The following is a 13991-nucleotide window of genomic DNA, read 5'->3' as shown; positions in this document are numbered from 1 at the left end:
AAATTAAGCAAGTAAACTTGGTCAGAGGGAGTAGTAAGAAAACTGATACGAAAACCCCAAAACAAAACACATGATTTTTACCAAGTCGGTCATGGGTTCTGTATTGCTACACCAACAGTGAAGGCTAGTCACTCTAATTGTCAGTAACTCTGGATTTTTCTTATCGGCAGACAGACAATTTTGAGTATATGTACATTGTTATTGTTAATGGGGAGTGCCCTACCTCAATTTGCATTAAGTTAAAAAAATTAAAAAACAAAAAACAAAAATTATTGTCATCTGCTTCATCCCCCAACAACTGTTAACCAGATATTTATAACATCAGATATTCAGTGATCTACAGCCAAATAAAAGACTGGCAAGTTTTAGAGCCTTCTGAGCTTTTGTACAGTACTAGGATATGGGGTTTGAGAGTCACTACATGCTTCAATATTACATCCGAATTTGATCTGTCATCAATCCACGGTTCAGATGGCTAAAATATAAAGAAAGAAAAAGGGTCTTCTCATTCAAATTTTTTGATCAATGAAAGGTCATTCAACATCTTCTCGATATTTTCGTCTGTGCAACCTCTTTCCTTGGTCTGGCAAAAATAATGAAGTTATAAGTCTATTAGTTCTATATCAGTAACAAAATAGAAAAACAATAACATTTTGTACAAATTCATATATTAGTGATATTTTATCATCATGAAACATAAGACGAGCTAAGGTACATATATATACAATAAAAAGATTGGCCATTCCCAAAAAAATCAACTCCACCTCACATAAATAAGTCTCAATTAAGTTAGCATTTATGGTCAACATGTTCCATGTACATTTTGGTAAACTAACAAGTCTCAACTGCCAAGAAATCTAAAACAACTTGTATAAATTTAATAATTCGAGGATTTCAACTGGACGCACCACTCCATGGACAGTCAATAATTCCATAAGACTAGTAACCATCAAACAGTGAAACAAGGATCTACTGTGATTCCTATTATCATTATCGACTTAATAATCTGCATGTTATGGTTAAGTCTCACCATGCAAACCATGCTCTATAGCTTCATAGTTTTTTATGACATATATTTCCCCTGATGTTACAAGGGTAGTCTCTGAAGGATGAAAAAGAACGAATGTGATCCAAAGCGCGCACAATAAAAACATCTAACTTATATGTTTGAACGCCTCAGGTTGAAATCAGCTTCCAAGTGTTGGGTTATTTGGTGCAGTGCAATAAGGCAAGTTTCAGAATCAAATATTTTGTGAGAATGAATCACATTAGCAGGCATGCATCGTGTGCCATGGTGTATTATACACAATTCTAACAGACAGAATAAGGATATGATCATGTAACAAGAAAAACGAATCAAGCCATTATGCATCCCTTGCAAGAAGATTACCGTAATAGACGGAACCATAGCTTTAGCTTCATCTGCAGTTTCAGGGCACAAGTTTCCAAGTACACAAAGCTGCAAAATGCAACAGAGTGACAAATAAATTATTCTCATAGAAAGATGGAAAACTTTAGAATACTTTTTCGAGCAAATGGGTCACTGCATTACCTCAAACTCAGCCAACTGGTATCTACTTAGGATTCTGAATGTTGGTTAAGAATTAGACGGCTCATAAATTCAAATAAAAGGAGAACAAAAACCTTATGCAAACTAGTTAAAATGTCACAACAATGAAGTGCACCAGAAATGCTGGTATGAGAGCCTTCCCTGATTGTAAGGCTACTGGGTGATGAAGTTATCCATTTATGAGGATCATTAAACATAAAACATGGTATGCAAACAGCATTGTATGTTCTTATTTTGTATCCTTCGTGTAATGCAAAATGTGGCTTTAGCCGTCAGTTGTGCGATTAATATATTTTTGTCAAGGAGGAGAATTAAATATTTATATCAACTTTGGAAACTTGAAGGATACTCTCGAACTTGTCTAACAGCATCAGCATTTTTGTAACGGCTAAAGCGCTTGACATACTGCTGCGACTTCTCAAACACTCTGAAAAGCAAAGATAAACATAATTGTACCTATGTCATATGACGTATAAGAGTAAGACATTCAAGTATTCAAATTCCCACCGTTCACCCCAAAATACAGATACAAAAATTAAAACAATTAAACAGGAAGTGTTTCACTTAGTTACTCACTGAGAAACTTGACTCATTGGATCACTAGACATTGCTTGAAGCTGATCAAATTTACGATCAAGAATGAGAGCAACTTCACAATTCATCAAACACTTGGCCTTCAAAAATTCTGAAAAGGACAAACAGACATTAAAGTGAAAACCCCAAACAAGAAACCAAATTAATACTACAATTTAAGAATTGCATAAAAATTTCCCCACTGGAATAGTTTGTCTAATATGATTGTTAATACCATTGAGATAATGCTAGTATGGTGTCAAACACCAACAGTTAATGCTGAATACAGCACATAAATCTACCTAGATTATCAATTTTCTGGGTCTTCTTATTCATAGAAAAAATATATTTGAGCTCCACAATTTCAGAGCCATCAGAAACAGGGTGCAAAAGAAGAAAGCGTACCTTCTCCAATTTTTAGCTCAGCGGCATTTTCTTCCTCTTGTTCTGACATTTTATCAAGCACTAACAATCACGCTCCTCGAGTACTAGTACAAAATCTGAAGACCCAAAAAGCAAATAGCTGCATCAAATGACAAACCGTTAAGAGTAAGTAATAGCAACCATGTAGGCCAAAGTAAAGCATGAAATTATTGAGATGTATATCTTTAGAGTTTAGGGTTTTGCTGGATTTTAAGAGTTTTAAACCTAATTCGTTGGATTGAGATGAACCTAGTACCAATTGTATAGATTTTCTAGCTAATTACATCCTATAATTAAAGTACCGTGTTAATAATTAGTAACCCTAAACGAGAATTCCCTTATTACCTAGTGGTTGCGCAGGAGAGTGACTTTTGAAGTTGGGGAAGACGACAACTCTTGGACATCAATGGATACTTATAACCTTCGTGGATGAAACCCCTTTCACTTTCGAAACTTACATAAATACCCTTTAGAGCGTATTTGGAATTTTTGGAATTTGGATATCGAATAGGAAATAACTTTTCGAATATTAAAGTTACGGGACGCCGTTGGGTACCCATAGCAAGGTGGGGGCTGCTGCACACAATATATTTGACTTCCGCACATGATAGAGAAAATCCGAGTTCAGATTTCAGGAAAGGTTTAAGGTCTCTGAGAACAGAAAATTATAATGGCGGTAGAAGGAAAAGATGACCATTCTTCTCCCCTAGATACTCCGATGGAAGTTCTGGACGGTGGAGATGCCATAAGTAACCTCCATTCCGAGCTGAAATCTCTCAAACTCAGAGTAAAGGTATCACCGTTGACTCTCTCCTTCTCTCTCAAATCCCAGTTTCAGCTATTTGACGGTGTGTGTTTTTTTCTCAACTTAATCAGGAATTAGAGATGGAGAATGCTTCATTGTTGGCCCAGATTTCGAATTGCCACTGTCAAAAGGTTGGTCCAAGAAATAATCTTGATTCAGTGAAATTAAGTTTTATCTGATATTAATTTTAGGGTTTTTTGGAGTGCAGTTAGAAAAGAGTTTGAGTCAAATTGTTGTATCCAACAACAATTCTGAAAATGAGGAGAGAAAGAGTGGAGATGTTGAACTTCGTTCTAATAAGAACTCCGATATACAGGGCGGAATCAAACCCATTCATAAAATTAGAACAAGAAGGCAAGAAAGAGTGAAGAGTATGTAAATAAAAATAGAGTTCATTATTATAGTAAAACCACATCTGCTTATTATTGGAGTGTATAAATCATGATTTTGTTTTTGTGCAGAGGGTTACATGAAGTCGTTGCATAATTATCCCCAGCGATATGTTGCTCTTAAAATGATGTACTTTGGTAAACGGTAAGTTTTAGTTACAGATATACAATGTCTGTGTCACTACTCTATCAAATTTGTCAACTTTGTTATCTCAACTTGTGTTTTTACTAATCATGTTTTATGTTATTTGCAGGTTAAATGGATTTTCTTGTGAGGGAGAAAATCCAACTGTTGAGGTTGGCATACTTGTTTTTGTGGTTCCATGTCTAACTTTTATAGTTCGTAACCTAAAGGGAATAAACTAGGAAGTCCTCTTCATGCTAGAGCCATCATCATTATCAGTCATAGATTGATTTGCTATTATTATATCAATAAATTGCAATATTATTAGGCATTCTTTTATTGTCCTTGCATATGCATGCTGGCACAGTGGCACTTCCATGACATCTAGCTATGAGGTGCCTAACCATGTTCATATGGTGTACTATATTAATGGCTACTGGATCGGTGTCCGGCACATATTAGATTTAGACATTTACTTTTACTTATTTTAGTTTTGTCATCATCCAGTCTGAATTGTTTGAAGCTCTCGTGACGACAAGGCTTCTGGTTGTTGACAAGTCAGAGTCACAATACTCTAGGTGTGGGAGAACAGACAAAGGTGTTTCTTCTGTTGGGCAGGTAAACCAAATGCTAATGTCTTTATAAATTTATTCATGCATGGATCCTTCTATATCTGTCTGAAGCCATTATTGGCTATCGTGTGTTAGTTCTACTGTTCATTAGCTACCATCTGACTGCAATACAGTTGACCGTTCTAAAGGGGCCCAAAGTGCATCTCGTGGATGGGATAAAGACCTATTATTCCTTTTTCACGAGTCAAATCCATGTAAACCTGTACATTGTAGTGGAAGGTAGACGTCATTGGATGTCATTAGTTAGACTTGAGAGTGGAATCTTGGTAGTTCAAGTCATCAACCATCGAATACTACAGTTCATACATTATCTTATTATGCCCTCCCATTCAAGTGATCGTTTTTTTTTCTTTTTCAACAAAATCATTCGTTGTTTGATATTTTGAGCAGGTAATTGCTTTGTTGCTACGGTCAAAACTCAAACACACAGGGGAGCATGAAAACTGCAAGCCCACACAAGCCATGTATGGTATGTTATCTTCTCTCTGTTAATCTATTTTCTTTTGTTTTTCAGTGATCATACATAGTTTATTTGTGGGAACCGTATAGTGTTTTCTGGATAATAGGCAGTGGACATGATTATCATGAACCACAGGTTTCGTCTCCTAAACATTTGCCATGTCTTTCTTTTCTTACATTTTTCTGTCTTCTTTTGAAAAATGGCCTGGAGGCATTTTAGTGAAAAACAAAAAGTTTAGACGAGGCTATCCTGAGTGGTTAGTATATTGCTCTTATGATGACTAGATGCTGCACCCACTTTTTTTCTCAGATAAGGAAATTGACTATGTGAGGGTGCTGAACAGAGCCCTTCCAAATGACATCCGAGTCATTGGCTGGTGTCCCGTTCCTAGTGATTTCCATGCAAGGTTTGGCCAGCTTTCCAGCTACGTTTTCTTATTCTTCTGTTATAGGATCTCTACAAATTTCTTTAAAATTACCTCACTGTGATTTTTTTGTTTTTTGTTTTTCTGCCATGTGAATGCCTGGACTTAATTGTCAATTTTCTTAACAACTCCAGGTTTAGCTGTTTGAGCAGGGAGTACAAGTATCTATTCTGGAGCACAAATCTTGACACCTTGGTATGCAAGTCTTTGCTGCTTTTTTTGCGAATTTTTCTGCATTGATATCGTATTTTAACCGGCAATTTTAGGTACTAAAGGATTCTCACGAGCACTTTCTTTTGATGTTTTATTAGTCGATGCAAAAGGCTGGTACGAAATTTGTCGGGGAGCACGATTTCAGGAACTTCTGTAAGATGGATGCAGTGAATGTGCACCACTACATGCGGAATATTATAGCATTTGATATTTCTTCTTGCGATGAAAGGTCAACTTTGTCTCTCTAAGAACTCTGTCCCATTTTTCTCTCTCTGTTTACATGTGTCCCCTTCTTAAGAGGAGTCATTATGACGAACTCGTGTTCCATAACAAATGCTTTTGTTTTTTATTTACAGGTCCAGAGACAGTCAGCTTTGGGCAATGACCATTAAAGGTAGTGCTTTTCTGTGGCACCAGGTCCGCTGCATGGTTGCTGTATTATTTATGATTGGTGAAGGTCTTGAATCCCCTTCTGTGCGTAAATTATATCCTTAATCTGATTGGCATTGATAGTCTAATGCGTTATGATTCATGAAAACCTTGTGTGGCCCCATGTTGAATACTGACTACCTTAATATCTCTTATTTGCATAAACATCAAATAAACTGTGCTGGTCTTATTTTATGCACCAAAAATGTTTATAACTGCATTGTTAAACCTCTTACAGTCTACGTTACGTGATGGAGGAGGCCATGGATTTTCTATCTGATAAAACCGTTCTCTTTCAATTTTATTCCCTCTTCATTATTATGAAAGCTTGAGCTAATATTCGAAAATGTTATATAGGTGATAGATGAATTACTAGATACAAACAAGATTCCAAGGAAACCGCAGTATGTCATGGCAACTGAGCTTCCATTGGTTCTCCAGTCATGCAAATTCAAAGATCTTAATTTTATCTGTTCACCAGGTATTCATATAATGGTAAAATTTCAAATTATATACTGTTTTGTGTAATTCTTAAATCATGTCATTCTATAATTCTGGAAGACGACTGTGCATGTACCTATGACCTTCTTTGTTTTCTTAGGGTTGTATTGCATATTTTATATGTAGTCAGTGACAACAGAATAATTTGTATCTCGCGCTATTAGGATTACACGTTAAACGTGGATGAATTAATTAATGGTAAACTAATAATATTGCTGAATGAGTAAATTTTTTTCCTGTTCCAATATAGGCTATTTAGTTTCATTATTAAACTATCGAGGTTCAACTGTTGACCATTTTGGCATGACTGAGAATATAAATGATTCAGTTAAATACGAGGGAAATAGTGAAGCACTAGAGAAAGCTAAGAAGATTAAGTCAAAATGACATATTGATCTTGTAATCACTTAGTCTGATTGTAAACACTATGTGTAGATGCAGAGCAGGGTTTGATGGAGCACTTAACAAATGAGTTCAAAACTTACAAACTCCAAGCTGCTATCTTTCTGGAGGCACTGCTAAACTGCTCTTCTACAAATGGTAAAAGGAAATATGGGCCCTCAGGAAACCTTATTTGTGTGATTGCCTTTTGCTTTAGGTACTGATGGTAGTTTTGAATTTTCAGATCGAGGTCCCTCAGTATATGGCAAGAAGAAGGCAACCCACATCCCTCTCATATCACGGCCAACAGAACGTGAGTACCATTTTCGTATGCACCCTTTTAAAATTTAAGCACTTATAATTTATATGCAAAAACAGGATGATCTTTTTGTTCTCATTTGTCTGTTTAATTAGCTGGTCTACTGTTTCATAAAGTTTAAGCTTATGTTGCCTTATATGTTATAATAAGACTGTAAATCTGCAATACATTGTTGTTGCCCTTTACTGCTCACGTCTCAGAATATTTTTCCATGATCTAGATCTCAGGCTCTCAGCACATTTATGTGTTTTATTTCTTCCTTGTTATATGATATGCTACTTAACTGGTTGCAGCATCCTATGATGAGCGGCTGGCGAAACATAAATCGAGGACAAAATCTTAAGAGCAGAGTTGATTAATTTGGTTCATCAGAAACATTTGTCACATGTTCACAGACAGCCTACTGAACTGTACTAGTTATAGTAGATTCCACTTACGTTTGTAAACGTAAAAAGGAAATGGTCCTGTAGTCAAGTAATTCTTTTTTCTTAAGGATGCACTTTTGTTACACGCTCATTATGGCGTATAATCTCTTATTCTCTTAAATTTAATCGATTGGTCTTTCTTCGGCATTTTTATCGATTTTCTAGTATTTGCACTCAAACATTTGACTGGTGCGGAAGTGTGATTTCCCTCATGCACATCTGTTGAAACCTAGGCATTTATGGTATGCACACGCAGCTTTGCTAGACTGCATTCCACATACGTCCAATATTTATGAGAGACACGGAAGACATTCTCACCTTGATCACCTTGAGAGTTGTCAACTCAAAGAAACAAAACTTTTCTGTCTACCCTAACTTTAGAATGGCAACATGCCAAAAATCCCTCCTTTTTATCTCCAAAAATAAGAAGAAAATCGGAACTATTATTCGAACATGACCGTTAATATCAAATCCATGGTTCCATGGTTCAAGCAATGGTAGTTTTTAAACACAATAATAAGATTCATTAATGCAATGTAGTATTTGTAAGGGAACTGCCCAAGATTGGTGGTTGACAGCTTGACATGCGTCAAGTTTAAAAAAAAAACTCTCATTGTGAATTCCCAATGGAATGGAAAATTGATACAGAAAGCATTTTAATATCTTTTCTGTTCGATCTAATCTATCAATAAGATGATGACAATTCGGAGCGGATGACTTTCTTAACAAAAATACTGGAAAATTAAACTAATAGAAAAAGGGAAGAAACTGCTTCTATGAACCTCTGCATTGGTGAAAATCCAAAAACTTCCCATGAAGAGGAGCAGCACCTTAAATATGGCAGCCATTAGATGGGACTAACATAGTTGGCAAACCTACCTGTCACCGAACAAATAAGAAAATATTGATGTTAGAGTCTCTGCAAGCAGCATTTACAGATAGAACTAAAAAGGAACTTCTGCATATATAGGGGGCACGTTTGCTAAGCATGCTGACCCACAGACTGCGATACAAGGATTTGTTGTTGCATAAGAAAAACAAACTACTCTTAAGCCGATAAAATATAACCCCTCAAGGTACTCCTCCATGGAATCCTCTTATTCAACATCTATCTGACTCTCTTTGCTTGAGGGAAAACACAGTAGTTTCACCCCCAGCTCCACCTTACTCCAAAGCTGAACGAGCTAAAAAACTTGTACATAATAAACCTTAATTCTTGATTATAGGCAATCCGACAGTATGAAACTCACTGGTGGAGTCTATCAGTATCGTGATATTACCATGAGATATCAATGAAAAGAATTTAAACACAAAGCATTCTAAACTTACAGCATAACTTGATAATGAGGTCAGGGAGAAAAAAAATGCAATGTAATGACACATTTGAGTAGTCCCGGGTGAATCAAAACAACAAAAATCACATAGCATCTAGTGTTAGATGTAGTCCGCACTTCACAGTCTTGCCACGTTAGATAACTGAAAAATGTTAGAGTGTGTCAAAGCGCACATAATTTCAAGTACAAACAATTTGTAGGATTTAAACCCTGGAAGAACAAAGCACACCTCTCACTTAGTAACTTTATATCATACTGGTTTCTTCAACAAATATAAGAAGTACAGTTGAGAGTGACAATTTCATCTATAGTCGGTACGTATAACATCATAGATCTGGCCAGAAGCTCTTATGACAGTAAAGACTAGCAACTGACACTAGTAAATGCATTTGTAACACATTCAGAAAGCAAAACATTCACTAGTTGTCAGTATCACTTCGATCTCTGACAGGGATGCTTCCACTTGTATGCGATGACTAGTTTGGGTTTAGCAGTGTGCAGATTGTGCTCTTGATGTTCTCATGTATATTGTCTATTAGAAAAGAAAAGAAAAAAGCATACTGACTGTACAGTTTATACTGAAATGTCTTGCTGGATTTATTGACAGGAAACTAAAGGAAACTTCCTTCAATTTCAGATAGATAGCCTAATCTCAGTGATTGGGACAACAGTATATCCAGAGGTCAAATTGTAAAGATAGTTTGAAATGAGGGATGCAGAGAGGTCCGTGGAGGAGAGTTTGTGCACTGCAAGCATTTTGGGTGGGTTTATATGATGACGTTTCTCTACATTTGGGTGGGCATTTTACATGACGACATTTCTCTAGAAAACAGATTTGATATGATGGCTGATTGGACCCAGAAGAAAGAACAAATGCTTCCGAATAAGATGCCGGTGATGGGTCTGAACTTATGCCGGTGATGGGTCCATATTTGAAGAGTTGCTCTACTAAGTGGAAGTGGTACTAAGATGATTCACTGCAAGCCCATCACTTGCGTCTGCAAAAAAACAGCATACTTCTGTTGTTGTGGATCATTTGAATCTAACCTATTAGTATGCACATTATTCTACTGTTGTTCTAGCAATATTATTTCAGAGGGTATATCGTCTATCGGAAAGAAAAACAAAATGCAATAATTAGACTAACCGTCAGTAGATGTGCTGACTTCAGTAGGAAGCTTAGAGACAAGGCAAGCAGTCGCGCTGTGAATTGGGTGCAAGGTATTCAGGAACAATGCTTCTCTTCTTAACCTTCAATTTTAAATCAATTCAACACAAAAAGAAAAACAAAATAGACATTTGTATTCAGAAATCAATGCCCCAGACACAATTTTAACCAAAAAATAAACAAAAATCACAAAATGGTTTTAAAAACTACCTTCGAGGAGTAGAGATTCGAGCCTGTTGAAAGAGGAAATTTGAAGATGAAGTTGCAGTTGGAAGTGAGAAGGAATGAGAAACAGTGTTTATAGTTTTCGTTGTTTTACAGAAATTACGGATAAATAATGATGTTCGAGAAATCGAAGCTGCTGCCATTTGTTTTTCTGTGTGTAGAGAAATATTTATTCTTTTCCCCTCTGCAAAGCTTCAACCTTCAAAGTTAAACCCTCTCCATGAAAATAATCGAGCAAGCAAATTGCCGGATTTACTCTTCTTTTTTTTTTTTTTTTTTTTGTTGATAGGCTAAAGCCGGACTCAGGCCCCTACCCAAATCCAGCCAGTTGGACTAGCCTCACTACTAGACCCAACTCCGCCAAACCCCTCTATACAACTAATTTAAATACAACTTTTATGATGGGGTTCGAACCCCCGACTTCCTCCTTACTGGAGTTGATGGAATAGCACCGAGCTATGCTCTTGGACCCAAAATGAACTCTTTTTTCTTATTTACACCCGAAACTTTACTTGTTCCCTCTTGTCACCGGTCACATTTTGTAAACGAGTATTTCTATGCATACCACCCATTTTTTTTTTTAATAAACGAAAATTTATTAAGTATCAGCTGAAGTTATGGTCCTTTACCAAAAGACCACAAATAGTTGGATTAAAGTTTCCAAAAGTTTCAATAGGTAACGTTGTCTGCGTAACATTCTTAGCAATGGCATCAACAACCTGATTGTCATCTCGGCTTAAATAAATAAACTCGCAAAAAGAAAAACTAGAGATTAGATACTTAATCTCTTTTATTAAGTTCTTATTCTCCCATTGTACGAGTAAAATATTCCATTAATGGAGTCAATAACTAACTTTGCATGTGCCTCAATTTGAATATGTGAGTGCTTCATTCTTTTAGCCCACGATAATTCCTCCCTTACTGCCATGCACTCTACTGCTTCTGGATTTAGAGCTCCATTTACACAACTCCCTTTAATTTCAAGGCATGTACTTGTATGGTCACGCAAATAATGCCAGTACCAAACGGGTTAGTATCATCATTAAAAGAACCATCCACATTAAACTTGATAACGCCAATAGTAGGAGGTTTCCACTGAGACATATTATTACTAGAGGTGTTTATCACAGTCTCTGAGGGGTCTATGCAGTGCATATGAGAAGCTACATGATAAAGTATTTTGTGCACAAAAAAATGAGGGTTGAGGGTTAATACCTGGAAGACAACATCACACCTATTCTTCCATATTATCCATATTACTATCATAAGAGAGAATAACCATCTTGGTTCTTGAACAGGCTCATTTGAAGAAAACCAGCTGATGACCCATTCTGACACAGAATTGCAGTTATTTTTGTGCATCCATTAAACAACACAAAAATAACCTCCTCACATAGGCGGCCACGCCCCCTTTCGAATTTGCAAGGGGCTATTTTTGGGCCTCAAAATTGAAAGTTATATGAGAGAGTTGTTTTTGAGTTGTTTATATAGGTGATATGCTAAGAATTTTTGTTTGTAAAATCAGTTTGATCATAGGGGAAAAACATCGCTTTGGATTTTGTTTTGATGGTTTGGAAAAATGGTCTTGGACTATATCTTTAACTCCTTAAAGAATTATTACGGGTTCGAACCCCTACCTCCGCAGTGGAAGGAAGTATCCCAACCATTATACCACCTTGGACCGAAGAAAGGAATTTATGATTTTGGTGCTAAAAAATATAGGAAAAAAAAAAGAAAAGATTGTTTAAATATGTGGGTACCAGTATGTAGATTACTTTGTTGGAATACCAACACCACAGTACTATTGCTTCCTTTATTTTTTTAGAGCATCTCCAATGCAAAGGGTCAAGGTCTTAAAATTGTACCACACCTAAGATTTAAGACCTTTTCCATCAAGTTTCATCTCTAATGCAAAGATGAAGGTCATAAAAAAATATGACATGACTAAGTATGGGTAAAGGAGAAAGTCTAGATTAAAATTTCTCTACGACCTTGGGTCTTATGTCTACATCATCATTTTTTTCTAAATTTTAACAAAGTTCGTTAGATAAGACCTTGGAAATTGGAGATCAACTTTAGGTGAAATTTTTTATCTTTAATTTATTTATTTTTGTATTTTACCAGTGACCCCCAAAAAATATATGTTAATAAGATTTCCATATTTGATAATCTTGACCCCCAGTATTAGAGATGTTGTTATTGCGTATCTCCTTAGCTAAGTTCTCCGTTATAATTTAGTGTATTGTTTGTTTTAGAACTTTTTTTTTTGATGAAAAGGAAATTTATAAAACCAAGGGAAAACTAATACTACTTGTTTGAGTTACAAAGCTTACTTAGCCATATATTTTTTGCTAAAATCATCCTAAGACCTGGAATCAATATAAAGATTGCTAAATCTATTTAGATGCTTAGTTAACCTGTCTGCTAATTTGTTACAAGACCTCCGAATAAGACTGAAAAAGGTACTAATAAAAAACTTGTTATAATATAAAACTTCAAGCAAAATATCTTTAGACCGTTAGTTGATAGAAATATTATTCTTCTTAATACTATTTATGACATTCTGAGTGTCACTATGAAAGACTAGTCTTCCGTTTCCAAATCCTTGAGACCACCTGGTAGCTTTTCTGTAGGCTCTGGATTCAGCTTCCTCAGTGCTGGTGCAGCATCATGTTCCTCATGCAAAGTATGACACAACTCATAAGTTACTCATCCTAATGATTCCATAAGAAAATTTATTAGAATTCTTTTGAAATGTAGCATCAAAGATGGCATATTTGATATCCTGCAAGGGAATATTAATACTACAAACACAGTTAGGATGATTGGTATCACAAACTTTAATATGGATAGCTTTAATCGGCCTAATCTTTTTGTTTTTAATATATTGTTGAAAATCTTTTCGGATGAATTCAATCAAATATGTAGAGTTAGGAAGAACATTGTCGAAGACAACTCTGCATCTATATTTCCATATATAACATAGAATATAGGAATAACAGTTTTTATTGCTACTATCTTTCAACCAACACAAACACCAATTTTTATAACTCAAATTAGCAGCAGCATAAAAGTTGTTAGACAGGGATAAATCCCTCCAAATGGCTTCCGAAAAGACACATTTAGTAAATAAATGAAAAACACTTTCACTAATCAAACTATTGGGCAAAGGACATTGAATATCAATGGGAGTATATCTTCCTAAACTTTCTCTAAACAATCATTCAAAGTTTTCCAAAGGAATATTTTTACCCTAGGCATAACATTTAGTTTCCAAATGCCAATCCACTCTACATTATTATTCGTATGATTCTCGGGTAGTTGTAAGCCGATTTAGCAGAAACAACACAATCTCTAGTCCGTAACCATTTTCTATTATCTTTCTTATCTAAGCTACCGGATGGTTCTAACTTCCTAATCACTTGTATTGAATTTTCGTCAAACAAATTCTGAATAAGATTAAAATTCCATCAACCCTAAGCATCTATATGTCAGCAACCTTCGAGACAAGCTGAGTACAATTATCATTTTTAGGTTTGGGGGGTGTGCCATTAGGAAGCCATTTTTCATTCCAAATTTCAATATCATTTCCATTT

At 35.7% G+C, this 13991-nt stretch overlaps 3 protein-coding genes across 6 annotated transcripts; 1 reads left to right on the top strand and 2 right to left on the bottom strand.

Moving 5' to 3' along the window:
- Positions 1-254: 254 nt before the first annotated feature.
- Positions 255-3055, bottom strand: LOC113347444 (DNA-directed RNA polymerase II subunit 4-like). 2 transcript variants are annotated; one of them, XM_026591100.1, is made up of 7 exons: positions 2912-2972; positions 2549-2643; positions 2147-2255; positions 1920-1997; positions 1553-1586; positions 1391-1459; positions 255-583 (listed from the first exon to the last, which is right to left on the bottom strand). In XM_026591100.1, exons 2-7 carry the CDS (start codon positions 2595-2597, stop codon positions 506-508), a joined length of 417 nt encoding a protein of 138 aa, XP_026446885.1. In that variant the 5' UTR covers positions 2598-2643; positions 2912-2972; the 3' UTR covers positions 255-505. The 2 variants fall into 2 exon arrangements, with proteins under 2 accessions (XP_026446885.1, XP_026446884.1); XM_026591099.1 differs by having other exon boundaries at positions 259-583; positions 2549-2666; positions 2912-3055.
- Positions 3056-3129: 74 nt separating this feature from the next.
- Positions 3130-7815, top strand: LOC113347442 (tRNA pseudouridine(38/39) synthase-like). 2 transcript variants are annotated; one of them, XM_026591095.1, is made up of 15 exons: positions 3130-3359; positions 3443-3502; positions 3580-3742; positions 3833-3905; positions 4015-4057; positions 4392-4502; positions 4907-4985; positions 5286-5382; positions 5535-5595; positions 5712-5842; positions 5970-6087; positions 6400-6523; positions 6979-7083; positions 7169-7237; positions 7537-7815. In XM_026591095.1, exons 1-15 carry the CDS (start codon positions 3237-3239, stop codon positions 7584-7586), a joined length of 1407 nt encoding a protein of 468 aa, XP_026446880.1. In that variant the 5' UTR covers positions 3130-3236; the 3' UTR covers positions 7587-7815. The 2 variants fall into 2 exon arrangements, with proteins under 2 accessions (XP_026446880.1, XP_026446881.1); XM_026591096.1 differs by having other exon boundaries at positions 3277-3359; positions 3580-3725.
- A 379-nt stretch (positions 7816-8194) lies between these two features.
- Positions 8195-10635, bottom strand: LOC113353149. 2 transcript variants are annotated; one of them, XM_026596841.1, is made up of 3 exons: positions 10381-10635; positions 10150-10253; positions 8195-8547 (listed from the first exon to the last, which is right to left on the bottom strand). In XM_026596841.1, the coding sequence occupies exons 1-3, from the start codon at positions 10536-10538 to the stop codon at positions 8516-8518; spliced, it is 294 nt and encodes a 97-aa protein (XP_026452626.1). In that variant the 5' UTR covers positions 10539-10635; the 3' UTR covers positions 8195-8515. The 2 variants fall into 2 exon arrangements, with proteins under 2 accessions (XP_026452626.1, XP_026452625.1); XM_026596840.1 differs by lacking the exon at positions 8195-8547 and adding an exon at positions 8558-10000.
- Positions 10636-13991: the final 3356 nt, after the last annotated feature.

Source organism: Papaver somniferum, chromosome 2 (assembly GCF_003573695.1).
Source record: "Papaver somniferum cultivar HN1 chromosome 2, ASM357369v1, whole genome shotgun sequence".
NCBI classification, from domain to species: Eukaryota; Viridiplantae; Streptophyta; class Magnoliopsida; order Ranunculales; family Papaveraceae; genus Papaver; species Papaver somniferum.
This window is presented reverse-complemented; position numbering and strand designations above follow the sequence as displayed.

What these genes read in the sequence shown, in the direction of transcription:
- LOC113347444 (XM_026591099.1), bottom strand. Translation starts at nt 2,597, where the DNA reads ATGTCAGAACAAGAGGAAGAAAATGCCGCTGAGCTAAAAATTGGAGAA. An exon ending in GCTGTTAGACAAGTTCGAGA is followed by an intron (nt 1,587 to 1,919) that starts GTATCCTTCAAG and finishes ACCAACATTCAG; the next exon opens with AATCCTAAGTAGATACCAGT. An exon ending in ACCAGTTGGCTGAGTTTGAG is followed by an intron (nt 1,460 to 1,552) that starts GTAATGCAGTGA and finishes TGCATTTTGCAG; the next exon opens with CTTTGTGTACTTGGAAACTT.
- LOC113353149 (XM_026596840.1), bottom strand. Translation starts at nt 10,538, where the DNA reads ATGGCAGCAGCTTCGATTTCTCGAACATCATTATTTATCCGTAATTTC. An exon ending in CGAATCTCTACTCCTCGAAG is followed by an intron (nt 10,254 to 10,380) that starts GTAGTTTTTAAA and finishes TTAAAATTGAAG; the next exon opens with GTTAAGAAGAGAAGCATTGT. An exon ending in AGTCAGCACATCTACTGACG is followed by an intron (nt 10,001 to 10,149) that starts GTTAGTCTAATT and finishes GTTTTTTTGCAG; the next exon opens with ACGCAAGTGATGGGCTTGCA.
- LOC113347442 (XM_026591095.1), top strand. Translation starts at nt 3,237, where the DNA reads ATGGCGGTAGAAGGAAAAGATGACCATTCTTCTCCCCTAGATACTCCG. An exon ending in GAGAAAATCCAACTGTTGAG is followed by an intron (nt 4,058 to 4,391) that starts GTTGGCATACTT and finishes GTCATCATCCAG; the next exon opens with TCTGAATTGTTTGAAGCTCT. An exon ending in AAGGTCTTGAATCCCCTTCT is followed by an intron (nt 6,088 to 6,399) that starts GTGCGTAAATTA and finishes AATGTTATATAG; the next exon opens with GTGATAGATGAATTACTAGA.